The sequence below is a fragment of the Pristis pectinata genome, chromosome 10 (assembly GCF_009764475.1).
Source record: "Pristis pectinata isolate sPriPec2 chromosome 10, sPriPec2.1.pri, whole genome shotgun sequence".
In the NCBI taxonomy this organism is placed as follows: Eukaryota; Metazoa; Chordata; class Chondrichthyes; order Rhinopristiformes; family Pristidae; genus Pristis; species Pristis pectinata.
Window position 1 is genome coordinate 10,615,239 of NC_067414.1, and position 11,327 is coordinate 10,626,565.

At 46.8% G+C, this 11,327-nt stretch overlaps 1 protein-coding gene across 1 annotated transcript in view; it reads right to left on the reverse strand.

The window, feature by feature from the left end:
• Positions 1-10,949, reverse strand: part of gpr137ba (G protein-coupled receptor 137Ba) — a 33,237-nt gene extending 22,288 nt beyond the window's left edge. The window contains exon 1 of the mRNA XM_052024067.1: positions 10,497-10,949. Coding sequence (XP_051880027.1) covers positions 10,497-10,850 — 354 coding nt within the window. The 5' untranslated portion in view covers positions 10,851-10,949. The remainder of the gene's footprint in view (positions 1-10,496) is intronic.
• Between the last annotated feature and the right edge of the window lie 378 nt (positions 10,950-11,327).

The window sequence follows — 11,327 nt, forward strand, 5'->3', positions numbered from 1 at the left end:
CCCCCTTATTCCTTTTTTATATAAAAGATAAGATATCTTTATTAGTCACATGTACATCGAAACACACAGTGAAATACACCTTTTGCGTTGAGTGTTCTGCGGGCAGCCTGCAAGTGTCGCCACGCTTCCGGCGACAACATAGCATGCCCACAACTTCCTAACCCGTACGTCTTTGGAATGTGGGAGGAAACCAGAGCACCCAGAGGAAAGCCACGCAGACACAGCGAGAACATACAAACTCCTTACGGACAGCGGCCGGAATTGAACCTGGGTCACTGGCACTGTAATAGCGTTACGCTAACCACTACACTACCATGCCTGCCTTTATTTATATTATATCAACTATTTATTTTTATAACTCATGGTAATTTTATGCCTTTGCAGTGTACTGCTGCCGCAAAACAACAAAGTTCACGTCATCTAAGTCAGTGATAATAAATCTGATTCCTTCCTCACCTCTATCTGAAAGCACGCAGGACCTTAATTACCCAAGTGGACTGTCAAACAAAGAAATCTTCTATCCAAAATTCATGTAATTAATGGATATTGTTCATGTAATTAATGGATATATGCTCAAAGCTTGAGCATGTAGATATTAGAAAAGAGGTGGTGCTGAAACTTCTGGAAAGCATCAAGTTAGATAAGTCACCGGGTCCGGATGAGATGTATCCCAGGTTGCTGTGGGAGGTGAGGGAGGAGATTGTGGAGCCTCTGATGATGATCTTTGCGTCGTCGATGGAGACAGGAGAGGTTCCGGAAGATTGGAGGGTTGCGGATGTTGTTCCCTTATTCAAGAAGGGGAGCAGGGATAGCCCAGGAAATCATAGACCAGTGAGTCTTACCTCAGTGGTTGGTAAGTTGATGGAGAAGATCCTGAGAGGCAGGATTTATGAACATTTGGAGAGGTATAATATGATTAGGAATAGTCAGCGTGGCTTTGTCAAGGGCAGGTCCTGCCTTACGAGCCTGATTGAATTTTTTGAGTATGTGACTAAGCACATCAATGAAGGGAGAGCAGTAGATGTAGTGTATATGGATTTCAGCAAGGTGTTTGATAAGGTACCCCATGCAAGGCTTATGGAGAAGGTGAGGAGACATGGGATCCAAGGTGACATTGCAGTGTGGATCCAGAACTGGCTGGCCCACAGAAGGTAAAGAGTGGTTGTTGAAGGGTCGTATTCTGAGTGGAGGTCGGTGACCAGTGGTGTACCTCAGGGATCTGTACTGGGACCCTTACTCTTTGTGATTTTTATAAGTGACCTGGATGAGGAAGTGGAGGGGTGGGTGAGTAAGTTTGCAGATGACACGAAGGTTGGGGGTGTTGTGGATAGTTTGGAGGGCTGTCAGAGGTTACAGCGGGACATAGATAGGATGCAGAGTTGGGCTGAGAAGTGGCAGATGCAGTTCAACCCAGATAAGCATGAAGTGGTTCATTTTGGTAGGTCAAATATGTTGGCGGAATATAGTCTTAATGGTAGGACTCTTGGCAGTGTGGAGGATCAGAGGGATCTTGGGGTCCGAGTCCATAGGACGCTCAAAGCGGCTGCGCAGGTTGACTCTGTGGTTAAGAAGGCATATGGTGTATTGTCCTTCATCAATCGGGGAATTGAATTTAGGAGCTGAGAGGTATTGTTGTAGCTATATAGGTCCCTGGTCAGACCCCACTTGGAGTATTGTGCTCAGTTCTGGTCACCTCACTACAGGAAAGATGTGGAAGCCATAGAGATGGTGCAGAGGAGATTTACAAGGATGCTGCCTGGAATGCGGAGCATGCCTTACGAAAGCAGGTTGAGGGAACTCGGCCTTTTCTCCTTGGAGAGACGGAGGATGAGGGGGGGACCTGATTGAGGTGTATAAGATGATGAGGTATTGATAGGGTAGATAGTCAGAGGCTTTTCCCCAGGGCTGAAATGGTGGCCACAAGAGGACATAGGTTTAAGGTGCTGGGGAGTAGATATAGAAGAGATGTCAGGGGTAAGTTTTTTTACTCAGAGAGTGGTGAGTGTGTGGAAAGGGCTGCTGGAAATGGTGATGGAGGCTGATATGATAGGGTCTTTCAAGAGACTGTTAGATAGGTACATGGAGCTGAGTAAGATAGAGGGCTGTGGGTAAGCCTAGTAATTTCTAGGGTAGGGACATGTTCGGCACAGCTTTGTGGGCCGAAGGGCCTGAATTGTGCTGTAGGTTTTCTATGTTCTATATTCAAAGAAAAAGAAAATAACCCTCACACAATTTTGTTTTAATTTTCCTTTGATTTTTCTCTGGGGTTGCTCTTAACAGAAGCGTGGAGATTAACCTTTAACTGCAGGAAACAGTAAATCAGCCTTACAGAAAGTTGGTATCCCCAAGGCTGGACCTCAGTGACACCATATTCATTGCAGTCACTGGAGGTGCTCAACTGTGCCATCTGTACTACTTCAATGTAAACCAAAATTATATGTCAGCCTTTTGCACGGCAATGAGTGTAAAAAGTGAAGTGAAAGGAAGCCCAGGGTTAAAGCACAAGATGGTCATTTTCCTCAATAACTTCTGATGGGGGGGGGGTCAACCATCACACTTTGTTTTACAGCAGGAGTATCCTGAAGTACCTGTAACCACTTGGTGGGGAAAACACAGCACCAATCCCTTGTGTGACGGCTGATGCCTTGCTGCAGGAGATCGGCATGGGAAATCCAAAGCAACCTGCCCAGTGGTGAGCAGAGTATGCTTTCCATTGAGCTTCTCAGTCTGAATGCCATTTGCAGAATCCAGAATGGCACCAACTTGGCACACCCAGCTTTGCAGTCCCACACACTCTCAGCGAGGTTCTCTCATTCTAAATTTAGGGCTCTGAACAGTAAAAAAGCCAAGCTGAAACCTCACGGAACCCTCTGCTGCTGTTTATAGATCTCTGTAACCAGCACTCTTTGCCATCTATTGAAACTGCAGTTAGAAAGTGAGAAAGTGAGGGAGCGAAGGTGAAATTCCCCAAGAATGCCTTCTGAATACATCACGGAAATACTTCACAAAGAATGACTGGCATTCATCAGATAGTCTTGTTATGCTGGTAGCAAATAACAACTTGGAATTTTCTACCTCATAGGGTAGTGGAGGCTAGATTGCTGGAGATATTTCCTAGTCAGAAACAGGCCCTTTGGCCCACTATGTCCATACATCAAACCCCATGTTTACACCCATCCTATACCTGAACCCATTTTGTTCTCCCCACATTTTCTTCAACTTCCCCCAGATGCTGCCCCTCATCTACACACTAGGGACAATTTTCAGTGGCCAACTAACCTACCAACCTGCACATTTTTGGCATGTGGGAGGAAACTGCAGCACCTGGAGGAAACTCATGTGGCCACCAGGAGAACATGCAAACTCCACACAGACAGCACCCGAGGTCAGGACTGAACAGCTGCACCACCCTAGCTGTGCCACTGTGCTGCTCTAAAGAAACGTAGGTAAGGTCTTGAAAGATTGGGGAATTGAGGGTCTGGGGAACTGGCACAGAAGAGGAGTTGAGGAGCAGATCAGTCATGATCGTATTGAAAGGTGGGACAGGCTTGACGGGCCGAGTGGCCTACTCCTGCTCTTATTTTCTTGAGTCCTTGCACAATATCTTTAAATCTTCAAGGTACTTCAGGGTACTACTATTGTAAAACAAAATGTGACGCTTGAGTCTCATCAGAAGATAGGAACGAAAATGACCAAAAGTTTGATCAGGAAGTTTACTTTAAGGAGAGTCTTAAAGAAGGAAGGAAACAGAGTTATGGAGGTGATCACAGAGTTTAGAAACTGAAGGAACAGCTGCCGATGGTGCTGTGAAGCTTGGGGATGATTAATAGACCACAGGGAGGGTTATAAGGTGAAGGTGACTGCAGTGGAACTAAAATGCTTCAGGAGCAGCACCCAGATGTAGCAGACGGAGTGGATGCAGGGGGGAGGGACAGCCACAGAAATGTTCAAATCCAGGAACTCAACATATCTGCCACGGAATAATGAAAGCACAAAAAACAGAACTGAAATCAGCCTAAAAAGAAGAACTGATGGGTTGTGCTAAAGCTTCTGCTTTTCTCAATGTAACACCCTCACTGGTTTAGCTCTGCAACCTCCTCCAGCTCAACAACTCACACGAACCCTGTCTCTTCCCAGCTCTGGCATGTTGCACATTCCCAGTTCCTCCTCATTCACTCCCTTAACCCATTCATATCTTTGAACAGCAGCGGCGGCAAGTATGAAAAGCCCACCTTCGGCTGCCCACCATCTACACGTCGACTCCAACAGGCAGCTCCGTACAGACCCTTGATATTCCGAACTCGTTGATACAACCTCTCCTTGTGGTGTTGGGGAGTCATGGTGCAGAAGTGACATAATGAAGGATTTCAGTTATGTGATTTCTTCTGCAGCCACAACCCTCCACCACAGGGTCTTGCTGTCCCTCCTAAAACCCAGAAGTGATCGCTATAGCTAATGAGAGCTTTATAAAGCTTTAGCATAGCATCTTTATTTTCTATTCTATGCCACTATTTATAAAGTCAAGGATCCCATGTGTGTCCCCTCCTTTCCCCCCCCAAACAGGAAAACCTCAACCAGTCCTGCCATATTTGAAGGTGTGTGTGAGAGAAAACCCCCAGGTCTTTTTGACGACATTGGTGCCTTCCACACTGTGGACACGTCTATTCCTAGACAACTGGTGAGTGAGAGTCAGTTGTGTCTGCGGAACATCATCACTGTACCTCGTTCTTGTGATACTTCCTCCTCTCATCAACCTTTTCACCCGTTAATGAGCGGTTTCAAAGGCAATTCTTTAACACTAGGTCCGCTGAACTTAATCCTTTTTTAAACCTCAAATCTTTTCTTGGTATAAGGAAGGTCTTAAAGTCCTTCCCCTTTCTTAGCTCTTAATTTCACTTTTGCTAACTGATAGCACGACAGATTTATGGGTCTGTTACAATTGGTGGTTTTGTAGGCAAAACATTCACCACACCAAACTTCCCTTTTAACACCATACTCAGACTAAACCCTTTCAAGACAGGAGGTGAGAAAGTCTATCACCTTTATTGAACCATTAACCTTGTTTCATCTTCTCTCCAAGTCAATGAGCCAGTCAATATTGGGAAAGCAAAGTCATCGTCTCCAGTTGAACTTGCAATCCCAAGCCCTCTTTGTCTTCAAGTCTACCTTTTCCCACATTCATGACAGGATCTGTTTCCGCCCTTCCTCAGCACCACAGCAGCTGAGAGCCCAGGCCATGATTTTGAGACCTGCAGACTCAGTTCTTTCCAATATCCCTGTGGCAAAGCTCCTGATTTTTGACTGCATGAACTTGAGCTCATTCAATACTGTTGTCTGCTTCCTACTTCACCCCAAGCCCCGTTCACTCATCATCCCTGTGCTCACTGACTTCCACTGGATTTTGTTCTGGCGCCCTATTCCTCATAAAAAAAGCTCATCGCTAATTTCAAACCAGACCATAGCTTACATTGCTCTGCAGCCTCCCCCTTCCCGACAATCCTCTGACCACCTCCGATTATACCTCTGGCACAGCACCCAGTCCTTTTGTTCCATCAGCAGCAACCATGGCCTAGGTTCTAACCCACTGTATCACCTTTCTAAACCTCTCTGCCTCCGCTGTCTCTTTCTTCCTTCTAGACTGTCCATGAAAGCAGGAAACCCTCAGGTCAGACAGCATGTGGAAAGCAAAACAGAGTTAATGTTTCAGGACAGAACTCTGACAGAGTCTCGTTCTTCAGATGTTGACTGTTTCTCTTTCCACAGATGCTGCCTGACCTGCTGAGTGTTTCCAGCATTTTCCACTTCTAATTCAGATTTCCAGCATCTGTAGTTTTTTTCTATTTTCATTTGATCTCCATAATAGCTACCTTTTTGACCAAGTGTTTATTATTTTATCCTAATGACTTTGTGTGCTGCCAATTTCTTGGTTGCTTATTCAATTTTTGGAGATCTGAGTCTGTCTGAAAGTTGCGAGTGGAATTGAACACTGTAAATTCATCAGTGAACATCCCTCCATCTGACCTTATAATGAAAGAAAGATCAGCGATGAAGCAGCTGAAGATGCTTGGGACGAGGGCACTTTGCAGAGGAACTGCTATGGTAGTGTCCTGGAACTGGGATAATCAACTTCTAAAAGCATCATCTTTGTGTAAGGTGCGATTGCAACTATTGATGCCAATTCACCTAGTGAGGCCCTTGAGATATCTTCTTACATTAAAAATGTAGTTTGGAGATTAGGTATCCTGTGGCAGTAACTCACTTCCTGACTTCCTAAGGCCACCTACACCAGTTCCACCATCTATCTACAGGGCATGAGCCAGTAGTGTGATGCACAGTTGCCTGGATTAGTGCAGCTCCAACTACACTCATGAAGATTGACCCCATCCAGGCTGAAGTAGCCCGTTTGACTGGCACACCATCCACCACTCTAAACATTCATTTCCTCCACTTCTGGCATACAGTGGCTGCCACGTTGCCATGGTACAGATGTATTGCGGTTACTTGCCCAGGCTACTCCAACAGCACATCCCAAACCTGCAACTATTACCATCAAGAAGGACTAAGGACAGCAAGCACAGGGGAACACTGCCATCTGCACGTTCCCCTCAAGATGTACACCATCCAGACTCCGCACCAACTGTGGGGGCATCTTCACCAGAGGGACTGCAGCAGTTGAAGAAAGGGGCCCACCACCATCTTCACAAGAGTAATTTGGGACAGGCAATAAGTGCTGGTCTGGCTAACAAAGCCCAGGTTCCAAAAGTAAATAAATAAAAAGGTGCCACGCAATTGCATTATTGTATTCTGCTCATCACATTCACACCCTGTTGGCTTTCAACTTTTTTAATTTACCACAGTGGGAAAAGTTATTTAATACTGCAGATGGTTTAATAGGCTGCGTGCAACATTTTTTAAACCACATTTATTCTTTCTATCCAGCGTCAATTGAAAATGCATTGTTAATCTGTGTAAACCTACACCCTAAAGGCAGAGATGCTGCTCACATCTCCTCTCAGTGACCACCTTCATACACCAGGAGACCACAAGTGCAAGTCTGGCTACTCACTTACTAGACACCCTCTCCTCTTCAGCATAACATTTAAATTGCAGCCAATGGGAACAACAACTGGAGTGCTGATCTCTGGCAGAGAGAAGTGCTTGGAACTGTGCAATGCACAGCCACTTATCTCACCTGCCTGTGTCATGTTGATCTAGCAGCTGCCAATGGAAGATCCCAACAAAAAGGAAGGAGGTTGTGGGAAGGTCCTGCAAGGACAACTTTGACAGCTCCCAGGATCAGGTCAGTGGGACAGCTGGAAACATCTTCAATAAAGTTCATTTTTTATTTTTTTTTATCCAGACCTCAGAAGAATGATCTGCACAGATCGATCTCTGAGCTCACCTCCTCTCCACTTGACTACCGCCCCAGTCCCCATCCCAATAACCTCTCAGAAAATAATCAGCAGGTGAAATACAGACCAATAAGATAAAGAAGTGATACACTTTGGGAGATTGAATCTGAAGGCAGAATACAAGGTTAGTAGCAGGACTCTTAGCAGTGTGGAGGAACAGAAGGATCTTGGGGTCCACATCCATAGATCCCGCAAGGTTGCCACACAGGTCGATAGTGTTGTTAAGAAGGCATATGGTGTGCTGGCCTTCATCAGTCGGGGTATTGAGTTCAAGAGCTGTGAGGTAATGTTGCAGCTCTCTAGAACTCTGGTTAGACCACACTTGGAGTATTGTATTCAGTTCTGGTTGCCTCGTTATAGGAAGGATGTGGAAGCTTTAGAGAGGGTGCAGAGGAGATTTACCAGGATGCTGCCTGGATTGGAGAGCTTGAGTGAGCTAGGGCTTTTCTCTTTGGAGAAAAGGAGGATGAGAGGTGACTTAACAGAGGTATACAAGATGATAAGAGGCATAGATTGAGTGGACAGTCAGAGACTTTTTCCCAGGGTGACAATGGCTAACACAAGGGGGCATAATTTTAAGGTGATTGGAGGAAGGTATAAGGGGGATGTCAGAGGTAAGTTGTGGGGGCAGATACATTAGGGACATTTAAGAGGCTCTTAGATAGACACATGAATGATAGAGAAATGGAGGGCTATGTGGGAGGGAAGGGTTAGATAGATCTTAGAGCAGGATAAAATATCGGCACGACATTGTGGGCCAAAGGGCCTGTACTGTGCTGTAATGTTCTATGTAAATGAAAAATTTTAAAAACGTGCAGATGCTGGAAATCTGAAACAAAAACAGAAGATGCTGGAAGCACTCAGCAGGTCAGGCAACATCTGCGGAAAGGGAAACAGTTAATGTTTCAGGCTGAAGATACCTGAAGTGCGAATAGTTTCTCTTTCCACAGAAGCTGTCTAACCTGATGGACATTTCCAGCATTTTCTGTTTATTTTGTGGTGAAATGCACACCATCTTCCTGGATATTTTAAGGACTCTGTGAATCAGTGTGTGGGAGGATTAGTGATTGTTCATGTGAGTTGCACTCTCGCTTCTGCCAGAGATCAGTGAGTGCAAGCCCCTCTCCAGAGACTGGAGCACGTACTCTAGAAGGACACAGGACACCCCAGCGCAGTGCTTCACCTGAAACTACGAGTGTCCATTTCCCTCCTGACCCACTGAGTTCCTCCAGCAGCTTGTTTTTTTTTGCTCCAGATTCCAGCATCTGCAGTCTCTTGTGTCTCCAGCCCTGACAGTGGGCTGTCTTTCAGATGAAATGCTAGAGACAGCCTTGTCTGCCTCTCAAGTAAGTCATCCCATGGCACTCGATAAAGGGAAACTCTCCTCGGCATCTCCCAATATTGATGTTAGTGGGCGATAACTTGGCCTCAGGGGTTCCTGCATTATAACAGTGACCACACATCGGGAGTTGTAAAGTGCTTGGGGACATAGAACACTACAGCACAGTACAGGCCCTTCAGCCCACAATGTTGTGCTGACATTTTATCCTGTTCTAAGATCTATTTAACCCTTCCTTCCCACATAACTCCCTATTTTTCTATCATTCATGTGTCTAAGAGTCTCTTAAATGGGCCCACAACCTCTGCTGGCAGTGCGTTCCACGCACCCACCACTCTGTGTAAAAAAAAACTTACCCCTGCCATATCCCCTATACCTTCCTCCAATCACCTTCAAATTATGACCCTTTGTGTTAGCCATTGTTGCCCTGGGAAAAAGTCTCTGACTGTCCACTCGATCTATGCCTCTTATCATCTTTATCTTTGAGGAACAGGCTTACTTTGCTCCATGTTTATATGGCCATTTACCCCAGGCCTCACAGTCTCACCTCTCTGTCCACTTCCCCCCCCCCACCCCACTCCTAACTGCATGGTGGCTGTCAAACAATTACTAATCCTCCCACAAACCGCTTCACAGGACTGAGGAAGGAGAGTCAGAGTCACACAGGCCGTAAACAGGCCCCCTCGGTCCAACTCATCTACACTGAACACCTAAGCTCGTCCCATTTGCCTGCATTTGGCCCATATCCCTCTAAACCTTCCCTATCTGTGTACTTATCCGAATGCTGTTATTGTACCAGCCTCAACCACTTTCACTGGCAGACATAAGGGATTGCAGATGCTGGAATCTGGAGCAACACACAAGATGCTGGAGGAACTCAGCGGGTCAGGCAGCATCTGTGGGGGGGAAATGGCCTCTCCAGATGAAGGGTCTCCACCCAAACATTGACTGTCCATTTCCCTCCATAGACACTACCTGACCCACTGAGTTCCTCCAGCATTTTGTGTGTTACTTCCTCCGGCAGCTCAGGCACGGTAGTGTAGCGGTTAGTGTAATGTTATTACAGCACCAGCGCCCTGGGTTCAAAGCCGGCCGCTGTCTGTAAGGAGTTTGTGCATTCTCCCCGTGTCTGCGTGGGTTTCCTCCGGGTGCTCCGGTTTCCTCCCACATTCCAAAGACGTAGGGGTTAGGAAGTTGTGGGCATGCTATGTTGGCGCCGGCAGCGTGGCGACACTTGCGGGCTGCCCCCAGAACACTCTACACAAAAGATGCATTTCACTGAGTGTTTCGATGTACGTGTGACTAATAAAGAGATCTGATCCTCACCACCCTCTGTGTAAAGAAGTTGCCCCTCAGGTCCCCTTTAAATCTTTCCCCTCTCACCTTAAACCTAAGCCCTCTAGTTTTATGTTCCCTTTCCCTGGGAAAAAGACGGTGTGCATTCACCCTATGATTTTATACACCTTTATAAGGTCAGCCCTCAAGTCTCCTACGTTCCAAGGAATAAAAGTCCTAGCCTGCCCAACCTCTCCATATAACTCAGTCCCTCGAGTCCCGGTAACATTCTCGTAAATCCCTGCACTCTTTCCAATTTAATGATGTTTTTCCTGTAACAGGGTGACCAAAACCGGACACAATTAGAAAGGAGAAATAAACGAAAGCCGTTCACATTACCTCGTCCAGTCGAATGCATTGGGGCAACTGGGTGTCTTCTGCAGACGAGAGACAACCGCGCCTGTACTCACCTGGGTGAAGTAGAGGTTCATCAAGCTTAAACTGAAGAACTGAAGGCAAACCGGGAAGCAGTAGAGCAGCCAGAAGGGGAAGGGGCCGAGCGAGTTGGCCTGCGCAAAGTCCTCGAAATAAAACGAAAAGAGAATGGTCCTCAGAGCAGCCCAGAGCAAACAGAGGAAGAGGAACACCGTTTGGTAGCTCAGCCTCTTGTGCCGATAGTGCAGAATCAACAGGAGCTGGACGTAGACAAAGGCGAAGAGCAACGAATAAAAGACGGTGTAGGCGATGGTCAGCCCCAGTTTCAGGAGGGAGGGGATGGCTGGGGACAGGGTGGGGAAGAGCCGCGTCTCGCCCTCTCCGTCCATTCCTTTCCTCCGGGCTCGCAGCTCCCTGCAGCCATGGGAGCTCTCGCACCTCAGCTAAACACAACCACTTCCTGCTCCAGGAGACGGGCAGAAGGAGCACATGACCAAGGCAGAAATGATTCACTGCCGGCGCTTGGCGGGGGTGGCTCTGCCCGCGCTGGGGAAGACCCACCCCGGGGCAGAGCCACCGGGCGCAGCTCAGCGGGTCGGGCAGCATCTGTGGAGGGAAGTGGACAATCGACGTTTGGGGCCGGGACCCTTCACCTGGACTGAACTGCCACCCGTGTGCAGGTAAACACAGAAATAAGATGTCTAGGGTACCACGTTCTTCGAGAACATTGCTAAACTGTGGGACTCGTCACTGGAATACACAGAACCATGTGAATTTGTAGTCAGCAGGAGAAGTTATTGTTTGACCTTTTAAGGTTCAGTAATTTTTAAATGATGTGATTAGTGCTCATTATTACCAAGCACCCT